The following is a 20681-nucleotide window of genomic DNA, read 5'->3' as shown; positions in this document are numbered from 1 at the left end:
CAATGTTTCTTGTGTAGAGAGTCCCATGCCCTTGAGCTGATTCCATTGCACTAGAACATAGAGATCCTGGGAGGAAACTTCCCAAGAACAGCCTCCAACCATGCAAGTTATCTGTCCTTGCAAACACACAGCACACTGACAGCCCTGCAGTAGAGTTCTAGTTCCACTAAAACCTTCTTGTACTGATCCTTGACAAAACTTGTGGAAATTTCTTACCCCTCGCAGGTAATAGTGTGGTAATCATCAAAAATCTTCGTGTTTTGGAAGCACTCCAGCAACTCAGTGTTGTTCTGACTCCTGTGATGGACAGCACAAACTGGTTTTGTTTCTGGAGATGTTTCACCTAACGACTGTTGTAGGGATCAGACTCAGTATTTGTTTTTCTACCTTGTGCCACTGTGGAGAATGCACCAGGAAAAGCTGAGCACATGAAGAATCCAATACCTGGGCTTGCCAAAAACAGAGAAATCTGGAAATCAGTCAATAATGGCTGGAACCACAATATACCAATCTACCTCATAAAACCTACAAATTCTGGCTGTCAAAAGAAAGGACTGATACACCAGTGCTGGTAACAAAATTATTGCTCAAGTCTTGGCAAAAACAGTCCTGTGTAGCACTTGAGAAGAAAAGAGGCAGTTGTTTATTAATGACAACAGAAACAAAAAAATGATAAAGCAAACAGATACTTCTTTAGATATAAATTTTCTAGTCATCTGCTGTTCTGCCAGCCTCTTATTTATTTTTCTTTTTTATTCAGTTACAAAAATCCATCCAGGGCTCGGGAAAACATGATACATAACATAAATTTGTCACCTATGACAACAGCAAACATCATGTAACAAAAAAAACCTTAAAACATATTTACAAATCCATACTCTGTAGTCATTGAAAAATTCCTTACTTAACGAGTGGCAGATTATGCATGGACACTACATTCCCAGAGGCATTCTCCAGTCAGAGTCATTTAGCATAAAATCCAACTGACAAACAGATTGTCTATAAATAAGGCCAGTTTCTCTCCCAATGTATACATTTTGATGACCAGAATTTTATGCTGTTACTATGTTAATTAAAAAAAAAATAGCATAACAGCACCTAATCTCACCCAAATGGGATATTCAGACCAAACTGCAAGTTTCATTCTTAGCAGCAGTTATCCAGAGCAGAAACTCACAAGAAAGGACAACAGGATACACCCTTCTAATGCTTTGTATAAAATCAAAACCCCACACCGTATCTGCAGTATGATCGTAAATAGGCAACACTTTAAAAATGTGAGATATGAGTACCTTGGACTATCAAGCTGTTTCACACTTCAGAAAAAAAAGTAAACAAAGCCCAAACACCTTCCTCTTCCTCTCCCGGTTTTCCTCCCTCTTCACCCACTTCCAAACCAGGGAAATAGAAGTTATACTCTTAATGAATATGAGAACTGGCACCAACATTCATGCTAGTTGCCCTGATGTGCAACAGAGTTCATTTACAACAGTCAGAAATATTCCGATGCACTAGCCCTGAAGAGTTCAGCTTATGCAAACTGTTAGGGAAAAAATCCCAAGAGTGTGACACGACAGCATCCAGAGGGTGCAGGAATGTCCAACACTGTACGTGGATCTCAGGAGTCATCAGTGCCTGTGGAATCTTCATCTTCATCTGTTGCGGAAGATAAATATGATTATCCATAAATAATACAGCCAGGATGAGAACAGTCCTCCCTGCTAGCCGGACAACACCCCTGCCTACGGATGGGACCAGGGGTCAAGTGGACAGTTCCATTTCACCCCCAAATGACGTATGGTTCACCCTGCCCCTGTACCCTCCCTAAAACATCAAGTGCCTGTAACCCCATTGGCCCGAGCCTTGTTCCAGCCCACCTTGAAGCCCCTTGAAAAGGGGGCTTTGAGGGGCCACACGCTCTCTTAGAACTTCCTCCCCCCTTGGAGCTTCCCCTCTCCTAGAGCATCCTTTTGTCTCTCCCCTTCCCCACCCTCTCAACTGCTGCGTCTGGCAGCACAAGGCAGGACCTTTCTGCATCCCCAATAAACCTCATTCCCCAAGAGCAAACTTCAGAGATCTCTTGTCTACATTCACTCAAACCGTCCAGGAGAGGCAGCAATTTTCTACATTCATCCACTGCAGATCCATTGGGATTTACTGCCTAATACAAAACACACCCAGGTTTAAATAAAATCTTCCTTTCCAGTTAATTGTAAGAAAGCACTAAGAATTGACTAAAAAGGTCTGGGCTGCATTATCACACCCATTAGCTGAAGCAGACATTGTGATCTATGTCCTAAAACCAAGGTTAATTTGCAGCAGAGGTCATTTTGCCAAACTACTTGACCTTTCACTCCCTAAGGATCCACTGGGTTTCAATATTCCATACCAATAATTATGTAAAGGCACAGTTCAGTGGCTCAGCTGTACCCATTTTCTTGGTGGTTTTGGTTGTCTTTTACTAAAATAACTTAAAAACAAAAGGGTTATTACTATTTTTAAAATAGGAGTGGAGCAACAGAAAAAAGCAAATTACATTTCCAATCAACTGAAGGGAAAGAAGTTAGACAGGAAGGCAGATACAATTCCCAGAAATGTGAGCAGGAGTTAAGAGATATCATTTTCTGTTAGACGCATGACATCCGCTGGCATCTTTTCTTAGAGCCACTGGGAATGAGTGTCTGAAACCCTAGGATAACCCTGTCACAGTGGGCAAGCAGCTGCCTTCTCCTGAAGAAAGCTCACAGCTCCTCAGTGCTTGCACTAATACTGGGGATAAAATAAATCAAGAGCTCTTCTCTAAATGTGTCAAAGAAAAAGGAGAAATTATATAATTAACCCACAATCTCCAAACTAAAACTACATTATAATTAACAGCAAGTGAAGTATCTTGGTGATTTGCAAAATCATTAAGTGACTTTATGAAATGCACTTTCATCAAGAACTAATGCACATCACAGACTCTACAATTTTTAAACTGTCATTAACTGGAGCATGTCTGAATAGAGAGATACATTTTTATGGCTAAAATTAATGAGTGTGTTCCCACCAAGGAGGGAGCTCTGAATTCCAAGTTCATGGAAAATGCCATGTCTGCAGCACCAGTGAGGAGCTCTGAATCATGGGCCATGTTTTGTATGGAATCAGCAATATGAACACTATTCAACACTGTAATTTTTGTCATTTGTATAATTTTGGGATTTGCTTTAGCCAACTGCATCTCTGCTTACCATTCATGCTGTGGACGACACCTTGAACGCTGGACACACCATATGAAACCTAGGGATTGTGACATTAAAGAATCTGTCCTTGTTGTAGAGGCAGTGGAAGGTGTAGTAGCCCTCCATGTATCCAGAGGTTGTGGTAAACGTGGTACAACTGGTGTACTCGTAGACTTTCCCTGGGCTGATAACTGGGAACTCTCCTGTGGGTAAAATATTACATCACAATAGTAAGGACTGATGGAGAACTACTATTTAGCAGTTGCTAAAGACTTGCACTGCACAACAGACTCAGGCAGATCAATTTGTATTCCGAAGTATGCATAAATTGATGCTCAGCAATTACTGATATTATAAAAAACAGGAGAGGGGTTAAGTAGCAGGATGTTCAGATACCCCTTACAAAACAACTTGAAAGCCTAAACAGAGGGACACACCTCTTTTTCACTGGTTTTGATACAAAGCCCACAACCCAACAAACAGGCAATAACAGAATTTTAGTATTAAGAACAGTAAATACTCTCTCCAGAAATTTTTCACTTACCAACTACTCCAGGACCTTGGACTTCTTCCACATCACCTTTGGCATTTGTTATTCTCCAGTATCGACTCTCCAGCTGACAGGCATTCTCAGGAAGGGCATCTTTGGACATTTCAATTCTAGGAGCCAAAGAACAGACAATACATTCCTTTCAAGAAATGCTCTAGAGCCCTTGGGATCACCAAGCAGACTGGGAAAAGAAAACACCCACTAAAGTAACCCAAATCAGTTGGCAGGATCCATCTCCATGCTTCACTGTCTTTTACCTTTTTCTTGTAACTGCTTTCCCCTACCCATCACTGTATTTTAGCAATTACCAATTTGACTGGTACTTTGTGTACCTGACAAAGTAATGATTAGGATTATTTTATTAAAAAGTACAGCATGTTGTGCACCTCCTGTTCATTTCAGAACACTTCTGAATGCTGTGCATATATTTGCTTCAAACATTCCACAGGTCTATCCTGCATTTTAAGAATTAATTCAGTTACTTTTACCTGATTCTGTAAGTGAAGAAATAATGTGGTGGATGTACAGAACTGAGTTCAGGTAGAAAAGAGGTGGACACAGACACTGTGATATCTTCTGTGGTAGCAACACAATCTTTATCATGCACATACCTACAGAGAGGAGAGCATTAACTCTGCATACAGCTCTTCATATTCAATACAGAAAATGAAACACATGAGGTGGTTAATTATTATTAATAATTAATAAAAACACTTGTTTAAATAGGGATGTGTCATTATAAAAAGAAAGCAACCTAGAAACTCTAGCAGCAAATTTATTTACAGATCCAAGGACTTGGTTCTACAGCATTCCAGTTTGACAGAATTAAAGTTCTTGATTGTATTTAGAAGAAATTGCAAGTGCATAAAGATTCAAACACCAGAACAAGTCCTGCTTATTTACATATTCAAGAGACCAATTAGCTAAAATATTTGGTTTTTTAGTAACTCTGAACAGTCCCGCAGCAAAACCACACTCATGGCACACGGAATAAATATCATGTTGTTTGCTAAACTTTAGACCACTTATAATTCAAAATTCTGGTCCCATTAATGCAAAGTTACAAGCTCTGAAAATTCTGCTTAAAAAATAAAGCTGCTTTAAGCATTCTGGTTTACATGTTTATTTTCAGTAGTTTCATGGGCTTTCTCCTCTCCCCAGCACCAGCTTTTGTATCAGATACCCAAAACTACTTGGGGAGAGGTAAGCATGCATAGAAGCAGCACCAAAACCTGGCAGTAAGGTTACAAATCCCAGTCACAATACCTGAAAATCTGGTCTCTGATGATAGGATAACCTCCAGTGACAACTTTGTTTACATAAGATGTAAACCATTCCAAGTAAGATGTACCTAGATGGCAAGGAAGAAAAGCATTCCTAAGGATGGAAATTTTCACAAATTTACCACTAACACATTACAGTGAATACTTCAAGGAAAAAGTTTAAAGCTTTGATTATTTTTTTGTAAAAAACTCCCAGGCTTATTGAGATGAGACAGTCAATAGTCCAATCATTCTACCAACAAGGATAATTTGGAGAAACCAATTAAGAACTAAAGAGTTCAGGGTGCATCCTACAGAAATGACACAGCCAACAAAGAATCTCTTAGCTAAGTATTTAACATCATAATCAGGGTATCATCACTTGGATTCCATATGGAAAGCTTCTAAGGAACACTGCAGCACTTCCTCTCCTTTACAAGAGGGATAAATCAGAGACACATTCTGCACTCCTCTACAACCTCAGAAGACTAAGGCTATATCATTCTGGGATTTTGTACACTTGCAGCCATTGTCTAAGAACAGCTTTTCACACACCCACAGCCATTATTTTGGAACAGTTTGATTGCTAAGCAGACACTCAAGCTGTCAGATTTAATTCTCAACGAACAGTTTCACATACCAGCTCTCTGCACAAGAATTTCTCAGCCATAAATCTTCGAAGCATTGCAATATTGAGTTCAATAGAAAAGGAGAGAGTTCAACTGTTTATCAATATTAGTGATTCAAAACTGGATTGAAGCTGAGCTACTAAGAAATTATTATCCTTGCCTTCCCTGATGTGTTATCAAGTACTCCCACTCTGGAGATTAAGTGTACTTACCACTTCTTCCTTGGAGCATGAGCTGTGTGTGCTGTCATTTGATCTTTTGGAATTCTAAGGGGCTCCAAGTTTATTATCCTCCTTTCTACCACTAATCCACAAAATGCAAACCTTGTATAAAGTAGCTCTGAATGGAGGAAGTGGATCTATTTACCTGCCACCTTAAAATGCCAAGAGAAATGCTGTGTATGGAATTTCCCCTCCACCCCATGGTACGCCAAGATTAAGCCAAGTGGAATAGTTCTAAATATGTTGGATGATCCAACAGTGACTATTTTATTTTGAATATTTAATCTAAAGTGTTACCTGTAATGAACATAACAATAGTAGATGGATTGCGAGCCATTTGTTCCTGAAAGGGAAAGAAGTTTAAAAGGATGTATTAGAGAGCACTGGACTTTCAAGGTTACCATTTAAATAACACAGGGAACACTTTCCCTATATTCACTAAACCTGAAGCCTGGCTGCATGACCCATCATTGCAGTCCCAGTCAGATCCTCAGACATGTAAAACTCACAGTGCTCCCAAGACCACTTAATTTACAGCTTCAACTTCCCACTAAGGCTCCTGCACTACCAATCAGCACAGAAGTACTTCGGGAATACAAACACATCTTCCTTACTGGGCACTGGTAGAAGATCTCATATTTATTCCGTCCCTCCACACTCTCCAGGGCCATGTACTGACTGAGGCCAGTGTGGATGCAGAAGGTCAGGGGCAGGCACTGCTTGAGCCCCAGCCTCTGCTGGAAGCCTCCAGCCGCCGTGTCGATATCCAGCAGGTCTTCAGAGCGGTAGTGGTTTGACAGGGCCATGCTGCCCATCAGGCTGGGAACAACAAAAACAGGGAACACGAACAGGAGACATCATTCACAAGGCAAAGCTGGCTGGTCATCTTCTGGAAACTTCTTTCAATGCTCTAGATACATCTTAGACTGAGGAGAAATCCAAGTCGAATATCCACTAGGTTATTAGTTCACATCACCCTGGCTTTGTGGAAGCATCACCCAAACCTGAGTGTACACTCCACACCCACACTCCCAGTTGGGAACACCAGGCAAAGGCAAATGAGATGGAAATTCCTGCAGATGCTGAGCAGATGCTGTTATGAAAGCAGTGACTCAGTTGCAAGCTGCCACATGTCAGCATGCTAAAAGCTGATCCCATCCTGGGCAACAGGTTCCATTCCTCTTTCTCCTTAGGAAGTCTGGCCTGGAATTAGCACGTTCTACAGAAGCTGTGCCAACATGCCACACAGAAACCTGAAGCATCTAACATAGACAAGTCCCACAGTTTCTGTTTCTGATCTAACAACCTGCTGCACAAACTTCCACTGCCTACCCCTGATCTTCCCAATATTCATCCCCCACCAGTGGGACCACACTGGAAGCCTTTCTCTAAGCTGGAAGACTTCCCCAGAGCTTTGTGTCTGCTCTTGCAGCCCCTCCATAGCCACATCATTACAGTAGAGGCTTTGTGGGAGTGAAACAGTGGGAAGAGAGGATGCAAATGGCTGCAGAGCACCATTGGAAATCTACAGAACTACGGCACCTCTCTCCTCTCTAAAAAATTTTTAAGTCTCTCCTAGAAACCAGAACTAGAAATCATCCTTATGGTTTCATAAAACAGTTTCCTGAATCCCTTCTGCACATAAAACACTCAAATTTGATAAAACTGCACCTTCTTTATGAGTGAAGATTTTGGCAGAGCAATGTGAGTGCACTCCTCCCTACAGACATTGCAAAAATTTGCTGTAGTTTTCCATCTTTTGCTTATGTTTGCAGCACTTCATCAGGTACTTCAAACATCTAACTTTTCTACAGCGGAAATACCAAAATCTTTGGTCAGCAGCTTTCTAACCTTAATGTAAAAGGGAGTTTTCCACTGCAGAAACTGCATAAAATAGTAATATCTTCTCTTGAGGAAACTTAATTTGCAGAACTGAAAATTTGATTCTACCTTAATATGACGAACTGGTTTTAAGTCATTCCCTAACCATTTTAAAGAATAAAAGAATTACTAAAGAATGAAGCTTAAAGAGTGAAAAGGGCTAATTTACTTCTGTAATACAAAGCCAAACTTCAGGGGAGCAACTTGCAGTGCTATGATTAAAACTCTAACAGCTGGAAGTTTAGAGCTGTTGCAAAAATTTGACAAGGGTTCTCACTAGGAAAAGGGGAAGTGTAAGAGTAATTTGAGCAATTAGAAAACCACACTGGGCTTCCAATTACTTCCAAGATTAGAAGACAGCCAATTCTGGAAGTGTCACTTAACCAGTCAGTCACAATACATTTAAATGCTTCATTTATCCTGTTCAGGTGACATTTCACCTTTTAATAAGTGAAGTGTCTAAGAAATACAAAAGGAATTAATACTTGGTAAGTAGCTTTCAGTCCTTACCCTGGAACAACCAACTTCTGCCCATTATGGATACGGAATGAACACCGATAGTCATCGGGGAGTTTGCAGCGGATTTGTGCTTCCACAGCATCCAGATCTTCCTCCCTCACACTCTCTGGAAAAGAAAAGATAGTTCAGGTATTTCAAACACAAAGCATGGAATCTGTAAATGCCCTCATCCAACCAACGTGGACTTAAGTCAGTATCTGGTGGCTTCCCTGGATGCTGGGTGGTACACAATGAGTACCACATAAATTTGGAAGGAAAATGATGACTGTAATTGATTATTTAATACAAACACCAATCTCAGTTGAGTGCAACCTCATCAAGCCTGAAAGCAGCAAAAGTTTATAAAGTGGAATGAACCTTTTCCCCACATCACTGCCAACAACTAAGTCCCAGTTACAGCTCTCAGGCAGTATGGATTTTACCCTTCCATCACCCTAAGGGTTGCTTCTTTCAGTTTCCAGTTCAATCAGTGACACAGAAATGCTGGTTGCAGCCCTCATTCACCTGGAATCTGAAGCAATAAATGGGTTGTAAAAGGGGGATTTTCAAATCAACAATGCAAAGGGGTGGAGAAAAAATATTCTTACATTTCCATATGCACTTCAGGGAGGTTCCAACACCCTCACTTCCAGCAAAAATCAACTGGGTGGCCTCTGTGATCTGTTCCAATTCATTTTTTAAAAATCCTTTTCATACTGATTATCTGTTTCATTAACAGGACATAAATTAACACTTCATTGAAACAGTATCCCTTACAAATGGTATGAAAAAGCCTAAATTTTACCTAAAACCTGCCATCACTATGTAAGAGTGGAAATTGGTAATTTGTAATTTATTTTTGTCTTTCTGTACTTAAATAAAAGCTTCACATTCTAACTTGAAAAATACTTTGCAAAATGTAATTATCCAGCACTATCCAAGCAAACCAAAAAATGCAATATTTAAACAGGATAATCTGTCTTTTAATATTGTCTCTTAAGAGATCAGTTGTCTCTTAATTTCACAGATCAGGTTAAATTAGACATCATGGTCTAAAAGTCAGCTTAGTACAGAAAACTGAAATGCAGCTGAAAATGTAAAAGCTTTTTTATCCCCTATATCAGAAAAGCCAAAACTCACTGTAGCTGTGATTTATGACCTAGAACACTGGAAGCACTTCAAGGATTAAAATACAAACTGAAACTGAAAACAGAATCTAGGAGGCGAGTAAAAAAAGAGGCAAAATTAATGTTCCACAACTGGACCACTGTAAGACCTACAGAAAAAAATAAAACCCAACAACATAATTTTTGTTTGCTTCAGGTTAAAAGGTCTGCTTTCATGTGACAGTGTTTTAATGAGGTCTTATGAAAACCTTACAAATAAAATCCCACCAGCAGGTCCTAAAAGCAATGGAGTTACTACACTAAAAAATAACAAACTATAGGTCATAGCAACCTAAAGTCTGATAAAGACAGAGCGGTCACTAGAAAAAAATCACCTTGATTTCAGAGAATCTTTGGATCAGTAAGAACTGGGCAAGGACTCTGCCTGTGTTTGGAAGGAAGGGAGAGCACATCTACCTGACTTTCAGGATTCTGCTAATGAAGGCACAAACCTTTCATGCAAGCAGCATAAGCCCTAACAACAGGCAGTGCTGGGTAAACCAACCTACCCACAGGTGTGCCAGGTACCTTTCAAAGAGCTGATCATGCGCGGACACCACTGCCCCAGGTACTGCTCCAGGTCATCCCAGGCTTTCTTCAGCGTGGCATAGTAGTGGATGTATCTTCCAAAATCAGAGTAGGTGCTGATGAAGATGGCTCTCCAGCTCTGATTCCGGCGGCTTTTCTCCTCCCTAAGGGGACATGGAGAAAATGTGTTCAAATGGCAGCTTGAAGAGACTTCTAAACCAAAGGAGCTGGTATTTGTTATTTGGCAGGAACGGGATGCATAACATTAACCCAGGAACATTCTGTGCCATGTGAAGCTACACAAACTCAATTAATTCCAGCATCTATTCAACAGCAAGTTGGAACAGAATTAGGAAACATTTGGGCTACTTAGGGGAAAATTTAGAAACAATACTCCTTTACACAGAGTGCCTTCTGAACAGAGCTCTGTCTGGTAGTGAACCTTAGAGCTGGTGAAAAGCTACTTCACATCCTTCATTACTCAGCTTTTCTCACCTGTGGAGAAGCTGAGAGTATGAGCTGGATGTAAGATGGACTGAAAATCAGCTGAACAACATCTCTTAGGAATTAATTTTCATAGGGAAAAAAGCTTAAAACAATCCCACTTACTCTGAAATGAGCCAGTATTTTTTGCAGTGTCTTTTCCACAGTGGGTCATGGCTTGATAGCTGATTTAATCTTCGATTCAAATAGCAGCAGCTATAAATATAAAATCATTAAATGTGATTGCAGCAAAACAAACAGGCAAAAATGCTGTATCACACATCACCCTCTCATTAAATAAATGCAGAGTTTGTAAACTATTTGGCTGTCCTTTTAGAGCTGTGCTTACAATGGTTAAAGCTCTTCATCACAGTTGTGCAAGTCATGAACTACTTTTCCACACACTTAAAGAATTGGCAGCAATTAAGTACTTAGCAGGTCACCCTGCAGACCTACATCAGAGTAAACAGTGCCTGAAAGATTCCAGCATGACTCCACTCCACCAATAGAAAGCACTCCAGAAGCACAGGATGCTATGATTTAAATCTCTTTTTACCTGCATGGTCACGCTCTGCCATATCTTTTCCACAGTAAGCTACAGAAACCATACAGTTTGAGTATTACAAACTTACTTTCCTATTTAAATTGTTTAAATAACAAACTTTGAAGAAAGTCTCCAAAAACACCATCAGTTTAGATGTGGCAACATCACTTCCTCGGGTAGCTTGCTCTACAGTGCCAAGTGTGAGTTTCAAAGACTGTGATTAACCCCAAATGAGAGTACCAAATAAGGTTCCCGTTATTGCTTTTTTTGGGCTTTTATAAACTCTGTAAACTAAAATTGTATTAGTATCTCAAAATCGGCCTCAACAAAGTGATTCTCTTGTATTCCCTGACATTACTCTTTCCATCCACATCCCCACAATCACAATCAATTCACGCCTGGACACCTGGCTGTGCAAAAATTTCATGACATGGGAATTTTTCATATTTTTGAGGGGTGGGGAACTGAAATATCCCAAAGGAAAAAAGCCCTTGCAGAAATCTATCGTACTGGTGTTTATCAATCAAGCCTGTGATTTCTGAAAGGGAGTAAATCATCAAAGCATCACAGGAACATGTGGCTTCAAACATTATAAAAGTGGAATTAAAGCCATTCTCATTAATAACACAAACAATGGAAAAGTTGGCACGTGATCAAATATCTAAGGGCCACTGTAACAACTCTTACTGGTTTTGTTTATGCTTAATGTCTTTTTTGCTTCTATCCTAATACAATTCTCCCTGATACCCTTATCATTCTTGACTAATATTTATTAGGGTTAACAAAAAAAACCAAAACTCCCACATTTCTGGTAATATTCTGTTTTCTTCTTACACTTATTCATCCCTCTTTGATTAAACACTTTGATTTCAATCACTGCCAAACCTTGCACTTGACTGCTGAGGTTTTACCCAAAACCACACGCTCATCTTCATTGTATGACTCACAACCCTTCAGCCACTGAGCCCAAGAGGCACCTGCCACTTTCATTTAAGTTTTTTTTTTCCCTTGAAAAGTCACCCCATTTAGTTTCGTTTGGTTTTCCTCAAACGGTAGAAAACATTTACTAGCAGCCAGACCACCCTTTGTTTGCCCGTAAAAATATAAGCTTCGGGGAAATACTGATTTCACAAATTTACGTACTGCTTAATTTAGGTACAAACACATAATGGGGGAGAGAAAAACAGATTAATTGAATGGTTTGGATTGGAAGGGACCTTACAGATCAATGAGTTCTCCTACCATAGGCAGCCACACCTTCCACTATCCCAGGCTGCTCCAAGCCCCGTCCAACCTGGCCTTGGACACTTGCAGGCATGGGGCAGCCACAGCTTCTCTGGGCAACCCGTGCCAGGGCCTCCCCACCTTCTCAGTAAAAGGGAACGTTTCATTTTGTTAGAAAGGTGACGGTAAAAGAGGGGAAAGCCCGGTGCTGCTGGAAGGGAAGGGTGCTCGGACCGTGTACTCCCCTCAGCGCCTCAGACAGGCAAGCCCTTTCCCCGCACAGCCCGGGGAGCGCTCCGCCCGCCGCGCCCCTGCCATCCCCCCGGGCCGCCCGTACCTCACCAGATCCCGGTAGTCGAGGAAGCTGAGGATGAGCAGCAGCGGGTCGGTGGGGAGCAGCGCCAGGCTGAGGGTCTGGGAAAGCTCCATGTCCGGGGGCGCCGCCATCTTGCGAGACGTCCGCAGGACGCGCCGCCCATCACTCCTCCCTCCGCGCCGCCGGAGCCGCGCCTCCCGGGGCGGGCGCGTCCTCGGAGCCCTCAAATCGGCCCTCGAAGCTGCTAAATCAGTCCCGAGCCGTGATAAATAAGCCCTCGGAGGTGCCAAATCTGCCCTCAAAAGTGCCAAATCTGCTCTCGGAGCTCCCTAATCAGCCCTCAGACCTGCCAAATCTGCCCTCAGAAGTGCCGAATCAACCCTCAGAACGCCAAGCTCAGCCCTCAAAACTCTGAACTCAGCCAAATCTGCTCTCGGAGCTCCCCAATCAGTCCTCAGAAGTGCCAAATCAACCCTCAGGACGCCGAACTCAACCCTCAAAACTCTGGACTCAGCCAAATCTGCTCTCGGAGCTCCCCAGTCAGCCCTCAGACCTGCCAAATCTGCCCTCAGAAGTGCCAAATCTGCTCTCGGAGCTCCCCAATCAGCCCTCAGACCTGCCAAATCTGCCCTCAGAAGTGCCGAATCAACCCTCAGAACGCCGAACTCAACCCTCAAAACTCTGGACTCAGCCAAATCTGCTCTCGGAGCTCCCCAATCAGTCCTCAGAAGTGCCAAATCAACCCTCAGGACGCCGAACTCAGCCCTCAAAACTCTGAACTCAGCCAAATCTGCTCTCGGAGCTCCCTAGTCAGCCCTCAGACCTGCCAAATCTGCCCTCAGAAGTGCCAAATCTGCTCTCGGAGCTCCCCAATCAGCCCTCAGACCTGCCAAATCTGCCCTCAGAAGTGCCAAATCATCCCTCAGGACGCCGAACTCAGCCCTCAAAACTCTGAACTCAGCCAAATCTTCTCTCGGAGCTCCCTAGTCAGCCCTCAGACCTGCCAAATCTGCCCTCAGAAGTGCCAAATCTGCTCTTGGAGCTCCCCAATCAGTCCTCAGACCTGCCAAATCTGCCCTCAGAAGTGCCAAATCAACCCTCAGAACGCCGAACTCAGCCCTCAAAACTCTGAGCTCAGCCCTCAAAACTGACCTCAGCCCTCAGAACTCTGAACTCAGCCCTCAAAACTCTGAACTCAGCCTTCAAAAGTTTGAAATCAGCCCTCAGAACTCCTCACTCAACCCTCAGAACTCCAAACCAGCGTCACCCCCCAGTCCTCAGAACTCAAAACTCCACTCTCAGAACTCAGGCCTTAGAATTGAGAACTTGGCCCTTAGAGCTCAGCCCTTGGTCCCTTGAAATTCAATTTATGTGCCAAGGGGGTTTGGTCAGGGAACAGTCTGTTTTTCACAATATCAGCTTTTTAGTGAAGCTGATGGACAATAATAAGTGGGGAAAATCTGAGACTGGGAAAATAAACTTACTGAGTTGAATATAATCAAAACAAAACCAAAAACGTGTTGGATCTTCAGGATCACATTTTATAGGAAAAAATACTCAATGTGCAACATTGCATAAACATATGCAACAGGTGCATAAACAATATATGCTACTCTTTTAATGCCCCTCACCTTTAGTTAATTAAATATTCTTATATGAAAGAAGGAATTTTTTTTTTTTCTGCATGATTTTATGTTAGAAATTCTTTTCTCTCTTCTTTTTTGGGTATCAGTAGGATTTTAATGAAACAATTCATTGTCCTGGCAACACTGCTCAAATAAGAACTGGAAAGGAACAAGGGGGTGGTTTTATGACTGTGCTATTGCTAGCTGTTGGGGAGCTTTTTTGCCCTTTATAATTTCTATAATTGTAAAGCTCCCTGTAGAGAAGAAAACACAATAGCAGAAGTATATTTGAAATGCTAATAAAATGATATTAGTTGTGTTTGTCCTTGGGTTTGTGGCCCATTAAAATCTAATAATACAGAGCAAATAGAAGGTATAATTCTATAGAATTCTATAATTCTATAGAAGACATAATTCTTTATGTATTTCAGGTTTTGCCAAAAGCTTGGATCGTTTTGCTTCTAGCACTTGCATACATCCAAGCTGTTACTCAAGGGCATAGGCAGTGGTGAAGATGGAGGTGGAGAAGCTATAGGAGTTAGTTATAAAAATTGATTATCACCTCTGGTTAGCCTAGAGGCTCCTCAAGTGCAGAAATGGCTGGCATTTTATTTTCCTAATGGATATGCTAACAATTATTTAAACAGAAACATAGTAAAACAGAAATATCTGTTGCTGAGACTGAAGGAAAAAAAAATAAACAAAAAGCAAGCAACCAATTAAAACCCACAGAACCAAAAGCAAACATAAACTCATTTGAAATTGTAGTATTTCCGTGTTTTACCCACAGCAGCCTTTACATCCTCCATCAAATAACTGACAGCTGCAGAAACTGTGGCACCAGTAAGTTATCATGGAATTTTCCTAGCTCAGCCCAGACATAAATGTTCTTTTCCAGTTCAATAAAGGAGCCTAATTTTTTTTCCATTATCACCGGCCATGGAGCCCAAATGGCCAAATAGATCAAAGGTACTCATCAGGCTGAGAACTGCTCAGATTGCTCTGCGTGTCCAGTGTTTAATTTGTGAGAGATGATGAGGCTTTTAGCATCCTTCATGTATTTTTACTTCTTGAAAATCTAATGAAATGACACACTGGGGATCTTCATCACCGGGTGCTGAGTGTCTCTGGAAAGTCAGTTAATGTGCTACCGTTTTGGGGAATGGGCTGCTCTTCACAAGATGAGCTTTTTAGTACTCTAAATGGCCAATAATATGTGGGCAAAACTGAGACTTTGAGGGGAGGAGTGGCAGCTTGGGGAATCGGTAGCAAAAAAGAAGCTGAGGTCCAGAAAATTTGTGTTGTTATTATACTGTTCTTATTGGGTTTGTTTTTTGCTGTAGCAAGGATGCAATAAGGTCAGAGCATCACAGAAATAACCAGGCAATGACCTTGGCTTGGAAATCTGATCATGTACAATTAACCAGAACACAAGGAGTGACTGTAATAAAAAGCATAGAAGGAGCAGGATAGGGAAATTCAGAGCGGGAGCTGTATGATCCTGCAGTGACTCCGATGAACCACACAAACATAAAGGCAGTTCAGCAGTCCTTTGAACAGTGGGGGATTTACATATGAACTGATAACAAATCACATCTTCAGGCTTCACAAGAGTGAATCTCAGATGAGATGTGAGAGATGACAGGGAGGGAGCAGAGCCAGAACTTCAGGGAAATATCTGTGTGAATAAACTAAGTATTGCATGGGAGCTTGTTGGACACTTTAGTAACAAATGGAATCTCTGACAGAGTATAGCTTTGAGCTGCCTCCTGACACAATGAAACAACAGCTGGAAAAATCCCTTCCTTGTTACAGCCATGTAGACCCAGGATAAACCAACAAAACCCCTCCCAAACCTCCCATGGTGGTAAATTAACATTGGCAGCTCTACAGTCAAATGAAGTCAAGGGAAACTCCAAGAATCAACCAATGGACTTCATCTGGTGCTTACAAAGCAACTGGAGTCTGCTCTCAGCTTTCATCCTCCTGGACCATCTGCCACATGGATGCTTTTGCCTGCATCAGTTGCCTGAGGTTAGCAAAAAGACATGTCCAGTCCTCCCCACTTTGCATCAAGGTGGCTTCAGGCTTGTCTTTGGTTATTAGCAAATCTTTTTGTCTCAGATTCTTAGCTCCAAAAATGGGTCTGAAATATTTATGTATGTTTGGAGAGCTTGGAATCCCACTTGGAGAGCAATGTTAATAGACTGTGCTTTTTTCCTCAGATCAAAGATTCCATGTTGACACAAACCGTAGCCAAGTTTTATTCTTTCACAGCCTAGTTTAGCTCCAAGTTGGTTTTCAATTCATATAATCCTCTCACATAAATCAAATAAAAGATACTACTACAAATGGAAACATTACCTGGGAAAGGATAAAAAGTAAAGTTTATTTACTTCAGAGAGCATAGAAAGGCATGATTCTTGCCTCAGGAGTATTTCTAATTTCACACAGTTCCAGCGGTTTCACTGTGTGTGATTCCCAGTCCATGACGTGGTTCATAGCCTAAGGGATGTGTGAAAGACCCCAGTGAAAGGGGCTGCAGGAATATTTCATGATCCCATGGAATGTGCCAAGACCCTGCTTGCTTTGTGTGGGAGCTCAGGAGATCTCAGGAGAATAATGAGGCATCCCTGCAGAAAACTGCTATTGAGCCTTTCCTGACCTGAAAAAACCCCACATGTATACGACCCAGATAGCAAACTACTTTTCAGCTGCACACACTGTTCTTAGGTCATTAGCTGGGATTGTTAACAAGGCAGGCAGTTGGTCATGGCTGCAGTGGTAGGGTTTTTTGACCACCAACTCCTCGAGCCAGAACACATTCATCAGAGCATGTAACAACAAATGATTGAAGTGCTGAGCTGCATTTGGAGAGGTAACACACAGATAAAAGCGTCCAGAAGCCCTTTGCAATTCCCTTAGTCATCCATTCCCACTGAAAGCTTCCCTTTGGTACTTTCCAGGAGGCCTGGTACAACCTTTGGTCGTCCTTTTGGTCAGAGCTCTTATCTGTGCAGTGCAGACCCAGCCTCTTTCTGCTTGCGCTCCTCCAAAGCGGTTTTTACGGGATAAACAAGCCGCATTTGCTGATGCACACTTCCTTATCAGCTGGACAACACGCTTCTCCTGCATGGTGGGTCACACTTGCTGCTGGGCCAGCTCCAGGAATTCCAGGGCGGCTGCATCACGGCTCATTTGGCGCTCGCTTGCAGCCATGGACTCGAAAAGAATCACAGCCACCGTGTGATGGAGCCTTATCTTAGAGCCCACCAGGAGTTTCCCGGTGTTGCAAAGCATCTTTAGGTTGATAATTGCAGGTCTTGGATCTTTTTAATGAGATAGCAACATGATAAGCGCTGATCTGGGGAGCTGTCACAATGCCAGACTGAGGACAATGTGTCTTCTTGAAGGAGAATTTCACTTATATTGTGTTTCTGTAAAATATAAGTAAATAAGTAAAGCATTTCTGTATCTCAAAACCAGCTCACAGCTGTTATGAAACTAATTGGTAAAGTTGTCTGAGACAAGACGCAAGACACATTTGCGGAGAGAAGAAAACCAAAAAACCCTGTGAATTTTTACCAACCAACCCAAGAAGTTACAGCCCCGAAGAAGAAACATCTCAGGAATCACATGAAACGTAGCTGGTACAGAGCTACTAGACTACAGAAAGAATTATTTCTCTTGGATCACAGCTTTCAAAAGTTATTTCTCTCTCAACACTGCAAAGCAACAGCTTTCCATCACCCTAGTCGCTCCCTGTTACAACATTCCTTGTTGCCTCTCCTCCAGTTCCAGCACCTCCACAGGAATCAACCTTCTTGCAGTCCATTCCCCCTTGGCTACAGGCTTTGCTGCCTTATGCCAAGCTGTAAATGTAACCAGAATATGTCAGATACAGAGCAGAGGCAATCATGGAGCACTTTGCACTCAATTTTTCATTAAAAAAATAAACATCTCTTCACCAAAACATCTGTAAAAAATCAGAATTTGTTATGCACAGCCTACTACTATGGGGCAGGGCTTGTGGCTTAAAATGGGAGCAAGACATACAATAATGCTTTAATTAATGCTTGTGAAGCACTTGAAAATGTCACATGGTATATGCTCCTGCAAACCATGTTGATTAATTACCATCAGTGAGCTGCTGGTTTGTTAGGAACCTTTCCAAGGTGGGCCTTCTCATTAGCCTGGTAGAAAGCAACCCTCAGCAGGAGGGAACAAGTTGCTTCAAACACAGTTCAACTTTCTGCCAGTTTCGTCTTCATCTCACTGACAGACTTCTGAATCTTAATTTAATTATAGTGCCTTAAATGTTTTGTGATAGCATATCTCAATCTCTCAGTTCTGTCTTTTTATGTTTTTTTAAGTTGTTGTGGGATAGAGGAATAGATAATTTTTTCCAGTGTCCATTAAATTTCTCTTTGCCTCCAGTGCAGTATGTGCTTCATAAAAGAGATGAACCTGCTGCAAGTGAAATAAGCTGATGCTGCACTGTCTTTTTAGAGCAACAAAAATCTTTATAGATTATTTTCCCGAGTGCCATGAATCTCCTTCAAAGCCTTAAGTCACTGATACCAATTAATAAACTTAATAGTCTCATTTTCAATTCACATTCAGGCCGTACAGAGCGCGTGCTCTGGCAGATGCTTGAAAGCTTTGTCTTTCAGAGATAAAATGTTACCTTGTGTGTGAGGTGGGGGTGATTCAGGAGCAGAAAGACCTGTTAAAGTGCAGCACCTGAGGCCTCCTTGTTTTCTGAATTTACAGTCTCAGTCTGGCAGTCGTATAAATGAGTGATGCTCTCTGATGTTCTCTTCCAAGCAGGCAACAAAATTGGCAGGGAGTCTTGGGTTTTGTGCTGATGTGTCCAGAATTCAAATAATTTCATTCTCGGCTATAATGACAATTGGAGGCAGAGTATTACCTTGAGAAAAGAGAAGGGAGAGATGACTTCTGGATCCTGTATTGAATTAACAACCGATTCCCATTTACTCTCTCTGCTGAAAACTCTATTATGCAGGGGTCTTATTGCCTTTATTCAAGGGCAGGGAATTAAAAAAGTGATATCGATGGTAATGCTCTCATCCTCCTGCCATGACACTGAATAATGGGGACAAAGAAGGGGAATCTTGACGGATGATATGCCTTTTAAAAGACTGCTGATGGCGAAAACACGGAAAGGACGACACATTTGAGTACCAGTGATGAAGTCATATTCAGATTTTTGTGCTTTTTGCTTAGGACATTAAAATAGTTTTTCTTTCCTTTTTGTTGTTGGTTTTGGAACATTTTATTTTCATGTTTTTGCAGGAGGGAGTCGTTACTTTAAGGAACATAATCAAGATGAGGTAAAGTGTTGCTTACACTAATTCCAAGAGAAATCTGCTCTCTCTCCTCCTGGACTCAGAGAGCAAGCTTTGGGAATTTGTCAGGGAAAAGTCCAGAAACAGATTGGTATAATTATTTGGGGAGAGCAATACTGCTGCTCAGGTGGAGGTTCTTCTGGCACTTTCCAGTTCAGCTTAAGCTCTTTCTGGCGTTACATGGACTAAGTAAAACTGGTGGTCTTATAAAAAATGATACCCACTGTGGACCCTCCCTTTACAAATACATACATTTAGGTCTAAAAAAATATATTTCCCTTTGTAAACTAGACCTTACACAAAATAAGGAGTGTGTTTGCATTAGGAACTTCCATGGAATAAGTGAGAACACCTCCATTCTATGAGTGGGTAAATGGGAAGCAAAATATTGAACTACCTTGCCAAAAGTCACTTTCTGAGGTGAGAACAAAACACAGGTCTTAGTCTACCTAGTGCAAACCTACAAGGTTTGATCTATTAACACTCTTCTCTGATCTCAGCCCAGATGTAAGTGAGGCCCCTTGCCCTAAATTTTCAGTTGAAACTTCTGTGAGGTGGAATCATGAAAATCAGCCCTGTTACAGCTCACAGTCTGTGTACATGTGACACGACCTGGAGAACCATTGTGCACCTCCACCCTACCTCAGCATCCTGGCTACAACCACCAAGCTTTGAAAATAAACTCATAAATGACTTTAGGCTTTGTTCCTAGCTGAACAGAATATTTGCAAGCAGCCACTGTCAATGAAGAGAGCCGACAGCTGTATTTTCCTTGCGTTTCCTTGCCTCTGCTGGCAGGAATTCAGGCTAATAATTATAATTATAACCAGCTGCTTGTGGCCTCCAGAGGTCAGCATATCACTGGAAAATAGCTAAATATCAGCACCCTCAAACTATGCTTTCCATGTTGTTCTCATTAAGTGTAGTTTCCAATTTCTCTGATAACAAGGTTTAAAGGGTTTTTCCCCAACACTACTTGTGACAGCAAAAGCAAGAAAAAAGCTCTCAGAGTATGGATTGTAAAATGCAAAATATTGTCATTGATCAGTGGCTGGAACATTTCCTGGGTGACAAGTTTATTTAGAACAGTCAAGTAGATATACACAGGTTTAAGTGGGACATCCCCTGGGTGACAAGTTTATTGAGAACAGCTAAGTAGATGCC

General features: G+C 41.7%; 1 protein-coding gene across 1 annotated transcript; it reads right to left on the bottom strand.

Annotated features, from left to right (window-relative positions):
- Positions 1–620: 620 nt before the first annotated feature.
- On the bottom strand, positions 621–12724 carry FBXO3 (F-box protein 3). The gene is made up of 11 exons (XM_021555909.3): positions 12545–12724; positions 10566–10655; positions 9957–10120; positions 8275–8389; positions 6498–6702; positions 6181–6226; positions 5038–5122; positions 4260–4382; positions 3766–3881; positions 3231–3424; positions 621–1650 (listed from the first exon to the last, which is right to left on the bottom strand). The coding sequence occupies exons 1-10, from the start codon at positions 12652–12654 to the stop codon at positions 3234–3236; spliced, it is 1245 nt and encodes a 414-aa protein (XP_021411584.2). The 5' UTR covers positions 12655–12724; the 3' UTR covers positions 621–1650; positions 3231–3233.
- Positions 12725–20681: the final 7957 nt, after the last annotated feature.

The sequence above is a fragment of the Lonchura striata genome, chromosome 6, assembly GCF_046129695.1.
Source record: "Lonchura striata isolate bLonStr1 chromosome 6, bLonStr1.mat, whole genome shotgun sequence".
In the NCBI taxonomy this organism is placed as follows: Eukaryota; Metazoa; Chordata; class Aves; order Passeriformes; family Estrildidae; genus Lonchura; species Lonchura striata.
The sequence above is the reverse complement of the archived record's forward strand: the minus strand, read 5'-3'. Positions and strand labels throughout refer to the sequence as shown.

Excerpts from the sequence above, each read along its gene's own strand:
- FBXO3 (XM_021555909.3), bottom strand. The coding sequence starts at position 12,654 with ATGGCGGCGCCCCCGGACATGGAGCTTTCCCAGACCCTCAGCCTGGCG. Across the intron at positions 8,390-9,956 it reads CATGATCAGCTCTTTGAAAG|AGAGTGTGAGGGAGGAAGAT; the intron begins GTACCTGGCACA and ends TTTCTTTTCCAG. Across the intron at positions 4,383-5,037 it reads ATCAGAGACCAGATTTTCAG|GTATGTGCATGATAAAGATT; the intron begins GTATTGTGACTG and ends TCCTCTCTGTAG.